The sequence below is a fragment of the Terrapene carolina genome, unplaced genomic scaffold (assembly GCF_002925995.2).
Source record: "Terrapene carolina triunguis isolate 2854851 unplaced genomic scaffold, T_m_triunguis-2.0 Scaffold89, whole genome shotgun sequence".
Lineage (NCBI taxonomy): Eukaryota > Metazoa > Chordata > Testudines > Emydidae > Terrapene > Terrapene triunguis.
Window position 1 is genome coordinate 21,097,647 of NW_020664440.1, and position 19,202 is coordinate 21,116,848.

Below are 19,202 nucleotides of genomic sequence, written 5' to 3' on the forward strand. Positions count from 1 at the left end.
GATGTGCCCTCTCTCCCCTGCCACGGCAGCCCCTGAGCTGAGGAAAGTCACCACTTTCTCTGGCCACCACAGCCCTGCACATCCCAAATTCTCCCACCCCCTCTTCTCACCCCACTGCCCCCTCCCACCTACCCCCTATTCCCTGCATGGCCACCAGCTCAACCTCCATGTATGTCTCCTCCAGGTCCAGGCACCTAATTAATGGAGCCATGCCTGCGTGGCTCCACTAATTAGGTGGGTGGCCCTTCATTCTCTTGTGTGGGGCCACGCAGGAGTGCACCTTAGAGGGAACTATCCATGGACCACCTGAATGGAGGTCACGGACCACAGTTTGAGAACCTCTGGACTAAGAGTTCCCATGTGAAAAATGTTGGGTTGATATTATCTACAGCTGTTGCTTTCTTGGGTGGGGGAAGCGAATAATGTGTGCTTTGAGGACAGGCTCTTGTTTCACTGCGGGAAATGTCTCCTTTGGAAATTTTCCACCAGCTCTGCTTCTATGTAGCGCTGGGCCCAGATCTGATGGCTTTACTGGGGGGAATCTGAACTCTGCAGCTAGGGCCCTGTCTCTACAATGGGTGGCTCAAACCCCAGCTCCGGAGTGTGCCAGCTTTTGTACCCGCTGCCAGTGAAAAGTGCTATATAAGAGCTAGATGATGATATTTGTAGCTCTGCCTTGTGCTGTTAATAGCACCTCCCTTCTCCCAGAAACAGCCTTTTGGGTGCACAAATGACAAGACGCTTTCCCCAGCACGCAGCCTCTTAGCGGTGGTCTGGGGGCGCTTCTGCCGGAGAGCTTCTCATTGTAACACACACAGCCGGGAGGGCGGGTAAACTCCCCCCAGCCAGAGCTCCTGCCTCCCTCAGCGCCTGGCCCGCAGGCTGGTCGCTCGTGAGCGCCCTCAGCAGGGCACCGGCTGGGACTCCCTCTAGGACCCGGGGGGAGCTGATCCCGGGCAGTGGCCGGAATGCAGCCCCTGCGCAACGCATGAGATGTCTGAATTCTAATCCCACCTCTTGGGAACCTGGGGCATCCCGAGCCGCCGCCGCCGCAGCCATGGAGGCGGGGTGGAGGTTTGCCCTTAGAGGCTGCGGGAGACCGAGCAAAGCCACTGCAGCTGCCCACTAGCAGCAAGGCAGCCCCTGTGCACGCTCCGCGGGCCAGCCCCCCTTGCCCCGGGAAGGAGGATGCACGCCGCGGCTTTGAGAGATTTGGCTGATTTTATGCAAGCATCAGACCTGGGCTGCGTCTGGCGGGGCGGATGCTGAGGCTGCGGCTCTCGCCCGGCTTTGGGCTGGCTCCCTTTGTGCATTGATTGACCATTGAGAAGCTCCCCACCCCACCCCCTCCAGAGCCCCTACCCTAGGGAGCCTGACAGTAGCAAGTCGAGCCCAGCGGGAGGAGGGGGTCGGGGGAAAGTTGCAGCTCAGCTGCTGGTGGTGGGGAGATGCAGGCTGAGGCTGACCTGCAGGGGAGAGAGGTGGTTGCTGTGTCCAGGAGGGGCAGAGCCCCGTGGGCAGCTGCAGAATCCAGGGCCAAGTGAAGAAGTGCAACGGACAGCACCATGAAGCTGCGGCTGCACCAGGCCCTGGCGGTGCTGCTGGCCTGGGGTGAGTGCCTTTGTTGCTTTGATTTTAAAGTGATTTGTGTGCGGGAGGGCTAATGAAATCGCGGGGAGAAGCTGACAATCCCAGCAGAGTTCTGTCCGTTGCAGAAGAGTTGCTAAGTTAAAGCAGTTTGGACAAAGCCCTGGGAATAGATTAGTGGGGTCGATCCTGTCTGGGGACCAGTGGGGTGGACTAAATAGGATTTCTCTATCACTAGGGAGCAAACTCTTGGGGAATAGACCGTAGGGACCAAACTGGTTCTGGTCCCCAGCACCTGGCGAAGTAAATGGCACCTCCCCTCTTGTCCCTTCTGTTACTGTAATTATGAAATAAAACAATAACTCGCTGGGTGTGAATGTGAACATACAGGGAGAAAAGAAACCAAAACCACTCTGATCTGACGGTCCTTCACCTCTAACAACCTAGGTAACTCCCCAGAAGGGAACATGACTTGTTATTAGTGAGTAACCCCCCTCTTCTGTATGTTTCCCTAGAGTTTGAGTTATGTGCTGAATATTCACCGCAGTGTGCTCTTTACTTCTGTGCAGCTTTGAGACCTTTGCTGGGCAGCTTCTTCCCTCCCTAAACCATTATTTTTAGGGATATAAGATTACGCTCACCCTTTCAAGTCTGGATTTTGTGACCCAAGTTTCGCTTCTATTCTTTTTCCTTCATTTGATTTTATGAAGGGTGCATGTCCACTCCAGGATAGTTGTAAGAATCATTTTATTATTACTATGCAGTGTGGGGATTTTTGGGGAGGGGGGAATCATTTGCTACTTGTATGTTCTAAAAGTTTACGTCTTAGGGAGAAGAATGTGTGTCAAGGCTGCTAAAAATGTCTTTGGGCAGGGAAGGTGTATGCTACAATAAGCACTTGTCCAACTGAAGTAAACAAGGTGGTGTTATTATGGAGAGGATGGAAATAGCTCTGAATGTAGCATGCTTTCTGCATGCCATTCCTTGAGCTGGGATTCCTGCATGCTGTTGTTTTCCCCAAGGGGGCTGTAGAGATGCCACTATTTTGTGCTGCACAAAAAACAGCTTTCTTTATGGGCTTTTTCAGTTTACCAACTACTGTGAAGTTACCAAAATGAAAAGGAAGAGGGGACTAAATAGAAACAAGTCCACTGGCCCCAAAGATCCTAATCTGGAAATTTGGAGAAGGGGTGGGGCATTAATTAAAGCCGATTAAGCACATAAGTAATTATACTTAGACTAGTTATGAGGTCTGTGCTGCTATTTTTATATAATCTGCTTGGAGATGTTTTCAAACAAGGGGCCCCTCTCAAAGAACTCTGGGAAAGAGAGTTTTGCCTTTTAAAAGAAAATTAGTTTGAATTTTGGGGTAGTGCTGTGAAAACAGAACTTTGGAATGGAGCATTAGAAGTGTAAGCCTTCTTTGTCTGGGGTCATTTGATAGTAGCCAGGTTTGAAGGCATCTTATGCTGGATCTGGGAGCATCTCTCCCTGAGTGTAATGAAGGGCCAGTTTCATTAAACGGTAGCTCGTTTGCACTAGATGATGCACTGCAGGCTCAGTAATATCCCACTTCCTGATGTCAGTCAAGGGTACACCCCCAAAACAGCCGAAGGAGAGGTATCAACTGTAAGTGCTTTGGGGCAGGAACTGTCTTTTGATTCTTTGTGTGCAGTGCCTAGCCAATGAGTCCTGGACCCCTGGTTGAGGTCTCTTGGCATTACAATAACAGAATATCTTTTTTTTAAATAATAAGGAGGTAAGAAGTTATAGGACAGGAAGGATCAGAGGGCCTATTTAGGGTACTAGTACCAACTCCCACCATGGTGCTGAATCATCAGTAGTGTCCCAACTGCAAATACTTGTGGTTTCTTCCTGCCCCCATAGTGGGTGGACATCCCATCACTTAATACATTTCAAACCAAGCTGCACCAGTCATATGAGACTGTGCTGTAAGGAATCTTCCCGCTCTGTGTGAAGGGAGATAGACAAGCTGCAACCTAACAGTTCTTCTGCGTCTCTGATTTCTGATTCAGCTGTTTACCTCTGTGTGCTGGCACTCTGATTTGCAAATACAGCTCAGAGTGCAATGCGGAGTGAGTGTGGAGCCCCGCACCACCAGAGATTCAGCGGTATCCCTAGTACTCTTAGCATCTTAAATCAGCAGAGCTCTGATGTGGGGGTAGGGGTAAATGGGCAAATCTTTGCTGGTTGGCTGACTATGCAGCCCACCCCAGTTTATGGAGCGATACTCATGGTGGTCCAGAAGTGATTATGTACCCTCTTGTCCCCATCCCAAGTTGGTGAGATGATAGTGGGGCAAAACGGGGAAAGAGGGGCCCACCAGTGAGGTTAAATGGTGGGGTGGGGAACTCAGAAACAAAATGTGGTTTAAATTATGCCACCAGAGTGTGTCTTTGTTAGGAGGAGGAGGGATCCAGTGTCTACCCCTCTTTCCACTGGGATCATCCAACTGTTACAGGATCAGGCCTCAGCCCATCTCCTAGTGAAAAGTTCTCTACAGCATAGAAAGCCACCACAGCTGGGACCTCCCTGTTGTGCATATCTGCAGGAGACCCCAGCAGTGAATGAGGATGGAGACAATGACCCGCTCATCCTTGGGGAGTGAGGTGGGGAGGTCCCTGGAGTGGAGCAGTACGTATGTGGGACGGTTGCCCTGCTGCTTCCCAGGCTGTAACTGGTCTATGCATTGAAGCTGTCTTTTGGGCTGTAAAGCCAGCAACTTTCGCCAACACTAACTTCACAATTATTATTTTAAAGCTACGTTAGTTACACAGACAGGCCCTTGGTTGGTGGCGTTAAACGACGTCTGGGAGCTACAGGAGTTGGGCTACATCATACCAATATCAGGTGGAGACGCATAGACCGGCGAAACCTTCCAAGTTTCATTTCAACTTCTGGAAGGGCCTCTCTCTCTGCTGAGATGCAGCTTTGTAACTTTAGAGTGATCCTCCAGCTGACAGCGACAAAAAGGGGTTTGGTCCTTAGAACTCTCCCAATTGTTTCCCTCTAAACAGCACCTAGATAGTATGGGGATGGGAGGAGACGCCGAGATGGGCACAACTTAATACCAGCTGAATCCTTAGGCTAGTGAAACTGGTGTTGTGGGGGGTCAGTGGGTGAACTCATTAGTCAGCTGCCTCTGGAAACCTGGATTCTTACTTAGTGTAGAGGTCACAAGTGAAGAATGAGGAGTCTGCAGTGAGTCTACATTGCAAAACCAGTGCATAGTTTTTCATGACTGGCAGTCCCAGCTGAGGAGAGGTTCAGGTCTGGGATAATTGGCGGTGATGCAGGACAGGAATGAGGTGTAGCAGGGGAGCCCCTGGACTGGAATAGAACGGGAGGCTGCAGGTCAGGAACAAGGTGCATTGATGGAGCTTCAGCTTGAGACTCCAGGACTGAAATACTATCTGCTGCAGATTGTGTTTAAGGTACACTGGCCGAGCTCTGGGACGGTGGCAGGTCAGAATTGAGGTCCACTGTCAGATCTGGCAGGTAGTCAGCATGCCATTTGCCTGAGCATTGCCTTACTCTAGCCAGTTATCTAAGACCTTTGCTTTCATGAGGTTAAGAGAAAAACATCTCCCTCCTCCTCCCCATATCACCCCAGGTGTCTGTCTGCATGTGGCTGTGTGAGTGCCAGGCTCTATTAGATAATTCTTTCCCCTGCGTCTGTCCGCTTAGACAATTCCTCGTTAGTACTGTATAAATGAACCCATGCCTAGGGAGCATAAATCAGGATGGATGAAAATTCCCTGCAGTCAATTTTTCCTTTGCCTCTTCAGTAACATAAGGAAATGTTCACTTAATTATAGGCATCAGGGGTTGAAATAATTACATGGAGACCTCGAAGGGAAGCTCCAGGCGACAGGCTACAGATCAGAACACATAAAAGTTTTCCGTCTGCTCAGAGTGGGAAGCAGCTCTAGAGTATTGTGGGTAAAATAAGCCAACGGTAGCAACAAAGCAGGCTAGACTGCAGAGTACAGTGTAAGGGGGTGAAGGGTGAAGGTGCACTGAGTCCTGCTGCTGGCGACCGTGTGAATTTGCTGCCAGTTCTCATTGGTTATTTAAACACGTAATCCCAAAAGAATGGAGACAAGCTATTTGTCACCCGCACGAGTGCAGCCTGGGCAGAGGCACAACGGAGGCAAAGCAAACACATGCAGCCATTTGTTTATGGGGTAGGGATGCTGGCAAGGCAGTTGTGCCCTGCTTAGCTAGGATCAGACCCGTGCTGTTCACGTCCCTGGTTAAATCCAGTTGTTGGCAAGATTCAGGCACGGATTTCTTGGTGGGGGGAAGAGAGATTTTTTGTGTGTGTTTGTGTGTGTGTGTGTGTGTGTGAGAGAGAGAGAGAGAGAGAGAGAGATGTTCGAGCTCTCCCTCAACATGACAATTACAACCAAGCCTGGTTACACTACTGTCTTCGTTTGCTCCTGTCAATTTTGTAGTCTAGCGTGGAACGAACAGTGTTTTAAATGGTGTCCCCAAGCTACGCTGAACCCTTGAACATGTCCAAAGGTTTAGCCCAGTTAAGGAATATGGATGAGGTTCTGACTAAACTACAGCATGAAACTGTTGAAATTGGATCCTGTGGCTTGGATATAAATATAGTAGAGGGGCCCAAACCAGTGCATCATCTAACAGAAGGAAGTCCTGGAAGACCCTTTGTACGCACGGGCTGGAACTGAATTTAACTGCTGTGTTTAAGCTTAGTTGTGGCAAAATCAGTGTAAACACCATTTGACTGACTGTGCTGATGGGGCCTCTAGCATAGTTTGGCTAGCGTGTTTCTTAGAAACCTGTTCCTCTGTGCTCTGGTCAGGGAGCCCTGGCTCTGCAACAGCTGTGCTGTTGGAGCCAATAATGCAACTTTGTTTGGTACACCACAGATCCTATAACACTTGGAGGGGTTATGCAGTAAACTGGGAGAAAAAATAAGAGGCAAGGGCAAAGAGAGATTTTTCAGCTGATAGTGGAAATGCCCTGGAATGGTGATGGAGCAGAAGGATCTGTAGGGCTTTCCCAGACAGCGGGAGGTGCAGAAGGAAGATGGTGGAAAGGCAGCTACTAGAAGACTGGAAGGAGCAGGAAGGGGAAGGAAACCAGGTCTGTGAGGATTTGAAAACAAGGAGAGTAGTCCTGATCTAGATCCTGGAATGAATGTGGTGGCGGGAGGGAGGCGAGGTGGGTTTGTTCGATGCTGGTGGATCGGATCAGTTTTCACTGTATGTGTGAGAAGGCACTGGGCAATGGTCTGCTCAGCATCAGGATTCTCCTGGCGTCGTGACACATGCTGATGATGGGCGCATTCCCTACCTTTCATAGTTGGTCAGTGTTAAGGACCTGGCTTTTCAGAAGTGCTGTGCGTCTGTATTGCGGATTGAAAATTGCAACCAGTTGAGGTCAATGGGAGCTGGGGGCGGGGAGGGTGCTCAGTAACGCTGAAAATGAGCCCCCAAGATCAGGGCCGCGTGGTTCTGAGGCGAGATAGCCTCTGCCCAAGGGGAGGCAATTTCCAGCAGTGCCTGAGCAGAACCAGTTGCCATGTGTAGGCCTAGATTCTCTCCTGCATCCTCCCTGAAACAGCAGTGGCGCTACCATCTGGTGTGCACTTCTTTGTTAACTGCGGTGCCCCCCCTCCCCCAAAAAAAAAATCCCTCCCAGCATTCCAAGGTCGTCTTAGAGCAAGAGCACCCGTCTTGCTTGGTTTGGTGGCTCTGGTGTGGAGAAGGAGCATGGTGGTACAGATTTACCCCTTCCCATAGAGCTCCTGCATCCTCTATAACCTCCCCGCAAAGAACTCTCCAACCACAAAGACCTGTTAGGCCAGATCTTGCCCATCCTTCTCCAGTCAATGGAGAATTGTTCCCATGATGGGTCATTAAACTACCACCACCACCACCCCGGCCTCCCCACACACATACATCCATCGCAGTAGTCCAGAAAACATACTGGGGTCCAGGGAAGATAAGTGTGTTAGAGAGAGCCCTTGGTAAGGCACCTGTGTGCTTACCCCTTGGACTGTGCCAGAGGCATGCCAGCCTTCAAGCTGTGTTTTCCGAAACCCTAATTAGAAGTGATAGCTCCCCATGGCTTCCTAATCCAGCATTCAATTTAAAATGTTCCGCTAGTAAATGAGAGCGACACAGCAAGGGGGAGGGATAGAGTGAGGGGGGGAGGCAGGGAATCTTGTAGGGGGAAGGAGCAGGGGTCAGATAATCTGTTACAATGAGCACACATCAGGCCGATTAACTCTGGCTGGGGTCTGAGCCTCTCGTATGTTTCTTAGTGCAAGTCACTGAGTTTCCATGGGGCTGCTGCTGATGCAGATGATAGAGGGGAGCATCTGAGAGTAGCGTCATGTTCCTTCTCCTTCTCTTCCTCCACCATCAGTACCTGGGATCAGAATGATCCTTGTGATTTCTCAGTTAGTTTTCATTCTGTGTTTCACGCTGCTTTAAAGAACCCAGATAATAGCCGGGCACTGAGCAGAGACAATAGCTGGTTGTCATTGTAAGTTTTAGCCTTAATTCCAGATCCGTTTCCTTCCTCAGCTCCCTGTGCCCACACCTCCCTCCTCTCTTCATGCCCTTGGGCCTCGCTCCCTCAGCTATTCCAGACTACACAGTGTTTTTGGATTGGAGGGGGAGGGGACATCGCTGGCAGATGCTTCCCTCCGCCAGTCATTGTGCTCCTGTCCTAACTGATTATCAGTAAGTGACCCTTTCCTGACCCTGCTACCCTGGTAAATAACATTTGCTGGGCAAACCCTTGGACCTATTTGGGGTAAAGCTTGAAATGGAAGCCGGACAGCAGCAGGACCAAACTCGGCTGGAGCCCTGAATACTCCATTTCCCTTCACTGTGTCATGGCTGCCCTCTTTCTGGTTGGGGACAACTTGAGACCCTCCTGGCCCTCTGTGGTGCCTGTCACACACCCAGTTGGGAGGCTATGGTACAGAATCTGCCAGTCAGAGACATGCCCCCATTGAAGAAACCAATGCGTCCTGGCTAACACTCCCCACTCGATCTCTTCTGCAGTCATGGTGTGTTGTGTGCGTTTGTGTGTCTTGTTCTCCTATCAGTTGATCTATATTTAAAGTATCGTGTCAGAAAACTGATACCAAATGGAAATCATTTGTTCCCCCTTTGCTCTCCAAAGGAGTCTGGCTTAGGAACAGCCTTGTTGGGTGTTGGATCTCCACTCCAGCCATTGTCCATTTCCTTCAAGGTATGCTCCTACCTCTGCTTTGAGTCATCCATTGCCTGTCTTGACAACTGCTATGGGTCTCCCTATGAGGCACTTGGGAGAATGTGAGGGGTGTGTCAATAAAGATTCCAAAGAGACATCCTGGGCCTGATTCTCCAGGCCCCTGCCCCTTGTGTTGCCCTTTTCAACTGTGCAAAGTGGATGTAAGACATTCCCATGCAAGTGAGTGAGGTGGTTGCATTTTATACTTACTATGCGCAAGTGTAAATGAATACATGAAATCCAGGATAGCAGAGAACTAGGCTGCGAGTGTGTGCCAGGGCTGGGAGGTGTCCTGAGTCCCATTCCTCCATCTAACCCCTCTGTGACACTATTACAAAAGTAAACACCCTGCAACAGACCCGGAGCTTTCCCAGGGACTAAAGCAACTACGTGGTCTTTCACCTGATGCTGGATGCAGTCATTCTCTCGCTGCCATGCTCTCTGACAGACCCAGAGGCGCACTTGCATTTGGCAGATGTCCCTAGAGAGAGTGGGTGGTGCCCACATGAACCATCTCTGCTGGCAACTCACTGCAGAGTTTGGGACAGAGTAATTTCATCTTTCGCTGAGGGTAGTGGAACTCTGGGCTCAGCAGAATTTGATTTTTATTATTTGGTAAATTCCACAGTTAAGATCAGTGATAACAATTGGAAGAAAAGGTTAAAAATAAACAATGCTAATACATTTTCACAGTTTCACAGCAGAGCTATGGGGAGCTCCTTGCATGGATGCGGGGCCATGACAGCAGGGTCGCAGGGGGCTCGCTATGGGGCTGGTGACACCAGATTCCTGCAGGTGCAAGTTTCAGAGCAGGCTGTGGCCCTGGTGGGGCAGAGCAGAAACCCTCCCTGCCCAGGACTGTGAGGAGGAGGACAAGTCCCTGGCCATGAGGGAGACCACCCTATCACTGAACGGCTCTGGCCCAGGGACAGCCCTGCACTCCTAGCTGTTTAATGAGTAAATGGGGCCGTGACAGTGGGGCTGCAGAGGGCCCCCTGTGTGGCCACGGGGCCCGGATACCAGATCTCTGAGGGCACCAAATGCAAGGGAGGCTGCACTCGCTGGCTGCTGTTGATGGATATTTTGTTCGTTGATTTCTGTGTAGGGTGACCATAGGTCCCATTTTGGCCAGGACAGTCCCCTTTTTTAGCCCTGTCCCGGCCGTCCCGACTTTTTTGGCAAAACTGAGCATTTGTCCTGTTTGCTCTTGCCAATTGATCATCATGCACAGTTTTGCCAAAAAAGTGGGATGCAACCCCTAGCAGGGAGTGGAGGAACATGTGGGGGAGAGTGGAGCAAGCAGCAACGCCAGCCCTGCGCAGGAGGGAGGGCTCAGGAGAGCGGCTTGTGCTGGGCCAGGTGGGCGGTGGGGGTGCTCGGGCCGGTCTCGCACGTGGGAAGGGGGAGAGGGAGGCCTCAGGCTGGCCCAGGGTGGGTGGCAGGGGGACTCCAGCCAGCCCTGCGGGCATGTGGCAGGGGGGTTCAGGAAGGGGAGGGGGACCTCAGGCCGGCCCCACGTGGGTGGCAAGGAGGGCTGGGAGGAGGCTCATGCGGGGGCAGGGGGCCTCAGGCTGGCCCTGTGCAGTGTCCCGTTTTCCCTTTGAGAAAATACAGTCACCCTATTTCTGTGTGTCAGATAAAGTCGATGATTTCAATCAAATCCTGCCCAGCCTAGTTATAGCCACCTAGTGGGGAAGGTCCAAGAATGTCTATCTGCCACCACCATTTTGCTATAGCAAAAGTAATGGGGAAGGGTGGAAATGCTCTACTCCAAATAAATAGCAGCCATTTTTGTGGGACCTATGGAAAAAAGGAACTGTGCTTTCCTCCTCTTGGTATTGCCCCAGCAAACCACATGTGTAGCAGGCTAGAACTTCGTGGGCATTAGAGATACCAAGGGTGGCCTGGTGGTTAAGGCACTGCGTGGGAATTCAGAAGATCAGGGTACCTTTCCCAGTTCTGCCACAGACTCACTGCATTACCTTGGGCATGTTGTTGCACCTCTGCTCCCTCACCTCTATAACTGGGAAAATAACACTCCCTTTCTCCCACTCTGTGTCTGTCTTGTCCATTTAGATTGTTAGCTCTTTGGGGGCAGGGATTGTTTTTTACTGTGTGTGTGTGTACAGCCTTTAGCACAGTGGGATACCCTTCTCAGCTGGGGCCTGAAGGTGCTACTCTAATACACATAATAAATTACCAGCTGTTTTTGCATGAGAACAAGAAAATCCTGAACAAAATTGTGTCAGTTTAAGCTCTTTAGAAGGGGAGAGCACTCCAGTAGAACTGAACCTGTGAAGTCATTGCCTGTCAGGGACTATCCCATGTCTCGGCTTCTGCTGCAAAGCTCAGGACATCTCAGTCCCATTGGGTGACTCAGCCACATGCCGATGAGTTTGCCCATCCCTTGGGATGCCTGGAAAAGTATCTCCACTGGCTGCATTATGCTGCAGTAGCTTTCCTTTCCATAATGCAGTTGCTTCTATCATAGTTTCTTTTCATTTATCTGTGCTGGGCTGAGCTGATCTTGTCTTAGATCAATAGAACAAAATTAGCAAAACCAAGCAGTGCTTGGGGACAGGTGGGGGGAGAGAATAAATATTTCCTACATCAGTAGTGAAAAGACTCTTGAGGCCAAACACAGGCAGCATGCTTGAGAAATGCAGCCCGTCATTCCCAAGTTTCCCAGCAACAATGGCAAGTGATTTCATTCTAGAGCTCTGTACGGGAGTGGGAAGGGTGGTCTGAGCACTCAACTGGGAATTGGAAACTTCTGGCTTCCGTAGCTGACTCTGTGTATGACCAGGGGCAAGTCACCTGTGTTTCTAGGAGCTCCTTAAATCAAAGTACAGAGTCTCATTAGCTAGTAAATGATTCTGGGCTTCATTGATCCCCTGTGCACTAGATGGGTATTCATATAGCGCTGGCTAAAGGCCCAGAGTCCTGTCCCAGGATGCACTGGGCTCAGTGGATGGAATTTTGGGGCAGGACTGGCCTTGTCTTTGGTTGTTCCATAGATCTGATCTGGAATCTAGAGGGAATATCCCCAGGTGATACATCCTCTGTGCCTCAGATTCCCTGTAAGTAAATGGGGATAATACTTAACCACTTCCCAAAGCTCTAGTGATGATTAATTAACTAGATGGTTGTGAAGTGCATGGAATATGACCATCACTATAGACAGGCTGAGTCTGTATTTAAAAGTATGAAAGAGAAACTGACAAGGTCCCATGTTGGATATGTTCTTCTACCCTAAATCTGAGAGCATCTCGGTCCCTGTGTACAGTGCCCCCACAAAAGCTTTGTTCCATGTAGGTACAGTGAATGGCAGTTAACTCTCCACTCCCCAGGTGTTTCAAAATAGAAGGGTCGCTCATTCAGTTACGGGGAAGAGCCCCTTGCCTCTGTTCCTATAGGGAAGAGCTGAGCTTCTGTAGAGGGCTGTAGCAGTGAGCGAGAGAGCTGTATAAGGCTCATGTGAGTGAGTTGAATTATATGTGTAACATGCCCCTGTACAACATAGTGTGCTCCTAGGAGAGAGAGAGAATATATATATATAGAGAGAGAGTGTCAGTGAGTCAGATCTGGGGTGAAATCCTGGCCCTGTTGAAGTCAATGGAAAAACTCCGATAGACTTCAGTGGAGCCAGGCTTTTACCCCGAGTGTATAAAATTATGCCTCCTCTCCAGGAAGGGTGTTTAACAAGAATTCAGTGTTTGTCGATCGATTTCAGCCTGCAAGGCAGGACATCCCCTTATTATTTATTTATTTAGTCATTGACCACAGTGTGCCACAGGCCCTGCAGACAAATGAAAACAGCCATGTTCCCTTCCCTGAATACCTCCCAGTCTAATGGTAGTTGCAGCACAGCAGATAATACAAGCAATTGGGGTGGGGAAAAGGAAGGGGACGGTTACAATCATAAGGTCATGCAGTTACTTTGGTTTGCTGTATACATCTCCTGGGGATCCACGAGTATAGGTATACACACATGCAGAGGATGTGTCTCTCTCACCCCCACAGAGTAAATAATGACTGGTATTTTCTCTAACCTGGTGTGATGAAGGTAGTTATCTCATATTCAGAGTACTGGGCACTTCTTAGCCTGGTTAGGAGATTCCACCGACACCGAGTCCCTTCAGGACAAACGGAATTTTTAAGGTTCCAGGACTGCAGGTTTATATCTGACTGAAGATGCTTCTGTGCTTAATAAAGAGCAGGTAGGGGCACACTTTGGTGGGGCTGGGCAGTAAGTGAATGCATTAACAGAACTGTTCCCTCGAGAGGGTGGCTTAGCAGGGTAAGTCCCAGGTTGGTAATGTCTAGAACCACAGGTTCAACACTGCCTGGGTCAGCTCAGCCATTCATCCTTCTCATACATAACTGAGCTTTGTGCAGTTGAGGGAAGATCTTAAAACTGTCAGTCTCTGTAACATGCACCAAGATGCCCTGGCTTAAGTTGGAGCCTTTGGATAAACTGTTCCCTCCCGCTGTTCAAAGTGGTGACGCAACCTGCCCTAGAGGTGGTGCATTTCAGAGGTGCTGTCTCTGTGCAGCATGGGAAGCCCTTTGAGACAGAGGACCCTCTAGGGATGTAACATATGGTGGTATTATTTAGAAAATGGGTAGGACTGCAGAAGCAATCTAGCTTATGTTTCCAACCTGTCTAGGTTATCGGACATCCACCACATGGGGCTCTGAACTTGATGGCTGCATCAGCCTCTCTTCAGATCCATTGGCCCAAGACAAACTGCGTTGCATTTTTATCCCTTCTCTGCTTATTTGTCATTTAGCATAAATCTGACTTAAAACGAATGTAGAAAAACCAAACACACAAGCTCCCAGAACATGAGCCTTCTTATGGGCTGAGGATTTTAAATGTTGCCACTGCATTCATGCAGTGTAGTCGTAGCCATGTTGGTCCCAGGATATTGGAGAGACAAGGTGGACGAGGTAATATCTGTTATTGGACCAATGTCTGTTGGTGAAAGAGACAAGCTTTTGAGCCACACAGAGTCTTCTTTGGGTCCACTGCAGTCAGGCAACTTTGGCCCCAGCCACATTGCGTCTGATAAATTCAGTGGGGCCAGATCCTCAGCTGAGGTAGATCGGCCTAGTTCCCTTGAAGTCCATGGAGCTGTGCTGGGGTAAGTGCCTGGGGCACCACTGACCTCAGCAGAGTGACACTGCTCTACACTAGCTGAGTCCGGAGGTGAACGTGTATCTGTGTAGCTTCTTGTGTATGTTTCTTAAACAGCCATGATTGTTTTTGTCCTAAGCTAACAGTGCCCTCAGCCTGAGGGGGAAGAGGGGGCTATTTCAGAAACTGCATCAGGAAGCTAGATGGGCTGATCTGGTTTGACAGGAGGCAGGTTACTGGGTTAGATGGTCTTGTTGGTCTGACCCAGTACAGCTGTGCCTGGAGCAACAGAACCTGTGGCAAGATCAAAACCCCTGTGTCTCATTTCATCAGTTCCCACTACTGCCTCTCACTCTGTTATTCTGACATGGGTCTCCCTGTCATTGTGTAGGGACCTTGTGCCTCTGCCTTGTTTCATCAGAGGAGCCCACCGCTGAGGGTCTCACCTCAACCTCCTTGGTGGAGTTTACAATGATGTCCCATCTGGAGCTACTGGATTCCAGCGAGCAAAGCAACCTGGAGGCCACGGAGCCTGACCCCGTCCTCAGTGCCCTGCATGCCTCCGCGGGATCAGGCTTTGCTAGTGAGGAAAATGAGGAGTCCAAGATCCTACAGCCCCCCCAGTACTTCTGGGAAGATGGGGGAGATCTCAACGATTCCAGCCTGGACCTGGGACCAGCAACAGGTAGGTTATTTTTATCCCTTTCTTCCCTTCCTTCCTCCGGGGGAGACTCTGTTCTCTTCCCTTGACATGATTCTTGCTAAGAGGAGCTGGGATTAGGCATCAGCTCTGTTATCTCACCTCAGTATCTGATGTGTCCCTAGGGAACCCTGGGCACGGGCGGATATTAAAAAACAAGGTACATCTGGATCATTATTCACAAGCTGAGGAAAGAATCACTTTTATCTCTGTCTCTTGCTCACCTCATCCTCCCCCTTTCTGTCTCTGTCCTCTTATTCTCCCTTCAACCACTTTTCTCTCTTTTCCCTTGCCACTGTGAACTAAACTAAGTGCAATCTAGTCCTCTGAGCATAAGCCTTGAGGAATCCAGGCAGGGCCCTGGGTTTGAGTCCCAGCTGAACTCACTAGGCCCAATTCTAAGCCTTGACTTCAGCAGTAGTTTGGCCTGGCTGTGTCCTGTCAAGTAACTCAACCAACTTTCTTGGGCAGCCTGTCAGGCTAGCTGGAAAACTGGGACAAAAAGCAAGGACCCTCTGACTGTAACTGGGTGCCATGTCTGAGCTGAAGTTCCTCTGGAGAATGTAATATACACAGTCTCTCCCACTTCCCCCCATACCAGACCCACTGGAACCCACTGCTGTGCCTGGGCTGAGCCTCCCCTGGAGAACATAAATCTATACATGCCCCCCCCTTCCTCCCAGGCCCACTGGAACCCACTGCTGCATCCAAGCTGAGCTTCCTCTCTGTTGACATTACAAAAATCAAGTTGAAACTAACCTGCCTGTGTTTGTCTATGTAAATATGGCTCCTGCTTTAGCCCCCTCCTCAATCTCCCTGAGCTTCTTAGCAGAAGACGACTTAACTTTTGAGACGCCCACTGGGAGAGGGACGGGATAGGGAGGGGGAGTGTTTTGCAGGCTTTCCTTTAGCTTATGAGATTATCCCACATGATCCTGCTCTAAATTCCAGGCTGGGTATGTTTAAATACAGTGCAGGAGACTGACCTTCAGCCCCCCACCACATCCTGTGTCGTCAACTCTTTCTCAGTAGGCACTTTCCTGGCTTGATTGAGGTCTGGAATTAGAAAGCTGAAGTCTTTCTAGTCTTCTCTTTGCACTGATTCCTCTGACCTTAAAAAGACGTGCGCTTCTACTGGGATGAGGGTGGAGCAAGCAGCAGCAGCAATCTAATTTACAGTGGTACAACACATTTTTGCCAGTACACACACGTGCTCATACTCTTGCTCTTGCATGCACTGTACTAGACTGTATGCTCCTTGGGGCATGGATGTCATTGTCTTAGGACTTGAAATCACCATGGTCACTAATTGTGCTCTGTACACATCCTAGTCTCACACATGGTGACTCACACAGAGTCACAGGCACTCCTACACATCACACACTGTACATGTACACTCCCCCTCTGACACTCATGGATCATGCAGATGCTCCTCAGGCACTTGTGCTCATGGTGAGGTACACAAAAGTTTACACTCCACCGCCCCATCTCTTGTATGCTCAGCCCCCAGCCTCTCACATGTATAGAGAACACGCTTCGTCGTCACTCAGAAGCACTTTCACACATGTGTAAGCACGCACAATAGCTTCACACACACACACACACACATACCCCTCACACCCCCATTGTCTTGTATATCTAGACAAAGAATCTCACCTCCTCATCACACTTGCACATTAACAGCAATAAACACAGAGCACCAAAAACAGCCTCATCCCATGCACACACTCATCATGCAGAGCACACCCTCCTCTTCCCACTCTCGCACACAGAGTCTCTCACACGCTCTCTCTTTGCTCTCCTTTACACACACACGTCCTTATCGACTCACCACCAAACAGCTGCAGTACTTCTGAGGGCTGGCCTTCTGCCAGCCACTGCTCTGTGCAGCTTGCATCTCAGAACCTCAGTTAATACAACTCCTTGAATTATTCAACAGCTCGGGAGCTTATTTCTATTTAAAATTTAATTAGAAACCTGGCGTGTGTCATTTCATAATAAAGGATATAGTAATAGCGTCCCTAAAACGGGAAGCTTTCCCCCATCACACTTGGCCTACAAGTCTATGATATACATGCCACATGTGTGATGGAAGTGCCATGTGATTCCCTATGGAACTGTGTAACCAATTGCATTTATTATGTTACTTCTAACATACCAACCCATGAGTGATGGATTGTTATTGTTTTTTTAAACCAACCTGCCAGAGAAATGTTTGTTTCATTCACCAAATGTAAAATTTCCTCCCAAAATTACAGTGGAGTAAGGCCCATTTCTGGAGCAGTGACTGGTCTGAGGTCTAGTATCAATCAAGGCTAGAAATGGGTCAGAGATACTATTAGAAAGGAATGATTCCCAGCTTTGTAACAGGACACATAACATTTGCTTCTTTCACTGTAAAGTGTAAAGATATTGGGCCTCAAATTAACAGTCTGATATAGGCCAGATTTCTAGAGATTTCAAAGCTGTGTTAATTTTTTCCCTCTGAAGTCTGTAGACTTGGACTCAGCTCAGCCTTTTTGTGGCTTTGCAGGTGGGGGATACAAAATGTAATCCCAATACATTTCTTTGTAATGTTCTCAAACTTTCCTAAAATATGTGTGCTTTTCGAGGCAAACACGTGACATGTAGGGAACACCTGGTTCTTGTTTGGGACAGCTGGCATCACTCAGCTTGTGGCTTTGTCTCTCCTGAGTAACACGCTCCTGCTGATAAAATCTTCATGCCACACCCCAATATATTTACATCGGCTTCAGTGGGTCCCTGCCTGAGTAAGGACCTCAGGATTTGTCTCATACTGTCTTGGATTTGTATCCATTTTATCCATGCTCCTCCTCCATGACTGTGCATTGAAATGCACAGTCCTCCACACTAGCCCATTGGCACCCCCTGTGTTTTCTATATATGCACATCCATTACCCATCAGTTACTCAGTATTCGACTCTACAAGATAAATTAATGGGGCTTGGCACAGGGGTTTCTGTGGTGGTCAAGGTGGGCGTTGGAATGCTTTTTCCTTAGGACAAGGAGCGGCAGCTGAGTTGCTGTACAGCTACGACTGGAGCAATTGCACAGGAGGGTTTGACTGGCAGATTCACGTATTTGTGGACCCACTAGGCGTGCCCCTAACTCTTCCTTGCCCTGCTTTCAAAACCCCCTCCACGTACATGCATTGAGGCAAATGGCCTGCAGAGCACGGGGGGTGGGGAAGGGGGCATGATTTCTCTGAATCCAGCCTTCCTGCACAGTGGAGCAACATCCGTGCCCTTGCCTGTTGGGCTGTGCGTGAGATGGGGTTTAGGATTTACACCATTGCAGCAGCCCTGCAGTGGCTGGAGTCTCAGCCCACAGCACCAAAAGTGTCACCCCTTTAGCCTTTGCTTAGTGGGTTGGCAGGTACGCTGGGGAGCACAGAGGTGTCTGGGGGCTAGTGCAGGGGCATGGATCAGTGTGAAGGTATTTCATTGCATATGCGTGCGTGTGTGTGTGTGTGTGTGTGTGTGTGAGGGCCAGCGCTAATTATCTGACTTAGTTTGAAAACCCCACAGAGGATGTGCAGAAAAAAGTAAAGAGAATTTGTAATATATCAGTGCCTCACTGGGGAATATTTCAACGCAGAGTGTTTGGAGACTGAGTCCAGAGTTTCCTGCTTCTCCCAAATGCAGAATGAGTCTCTTCCTGCTGGAATGGTGGCTGTAAATTGGTCTCCAAGGCATGATTAAATGATTCTGAATGTCTTGGGAAGCATTGGGGTCTTCCTATGATATTAGGGTGACTGATATGTATATGCAGTAGAACATATAGCACCCCAGCCAGAGGATGAGTACACCCAAGGCCTAAAGTTATTGGCACTTCGGTCACTGACTTCAATGGGAACAGGATCTGACCTTTGAAGTTTAAAACTCTCCCTCGAGGATGATGTGCTTGGCCTTTTTCTCTGTCTTTGTTTCTGAATGCAGCTGATACTCTGGCCCAGGGAAGAAGAAGTCAGTGCTGTGCGCGAGAGTCACATTGCAGGGCTGACCAAGGACCAGAGCAGAGACTTGGAGGCAGATCACCCCTGGGGTGGATTACTTAAGGAGAGCAGATGTTAGCATACAAGGAGGGACCAGTGGAGGAAGAGTCAGGGCAGGGCTAGTGCTCAAGTCAGAAAGATAGACGAGGGAGGAGGAGCCCCTGTAATGTTGGAGCTTCATTCTTGATGTCAGCAGCAAAGCTCTGTGTGTAACACAGTATTGATTTGCTCCTGTTGTAAGCATGGGGAGGTGAATGGACTGTGCTGTGTTCCACATGGCATGTGTATATACGACAATTTCCTGTAATATTCTGGACAAACCCTATTGAACTAAGATTAAGTGTTTTATGAGTTCATTGTATTAAAAATGCAAATGTTTCTGTATTATTGTAGGATTGTGTGTAATGTCTCTAGGGTGGAGGTATGACTAATGTAACCCTGGGAAGTGTTATGAGCTTCAAAGGACTCTTTTAAACAAT

General features: G+C 49.3%; 1 protein-coding gene across 1 annotated transcript in view; it reads left to right on the forward strand.

Moving 5' to 3' along the window:
- The first annotated feature begins 1,060 nt into the window (after nt 1–1,060).
- Nucleotides 1,061–19,202, forward strand: part of PODXL2 (podocalyxin like 2) — a 42,437-nt gene continuing 24,295 nt past the window's right edge. Inside the window, exons 1-2 of the mRNA XM_024220649.2 lie at nt 1,061–1,611; nt 14,400–14,693. Of these exons, the coding sequence (XP_024076417.1) occupies nt 1,566–1,611; nt 14,400–14,693 (340 nt within the window). The 5' untranslated portion in view covers nt 1,061–1,565. The remainder of the gene's footprint in view (nt 1,612–14,399; nt 14,694–19,202) is intronic.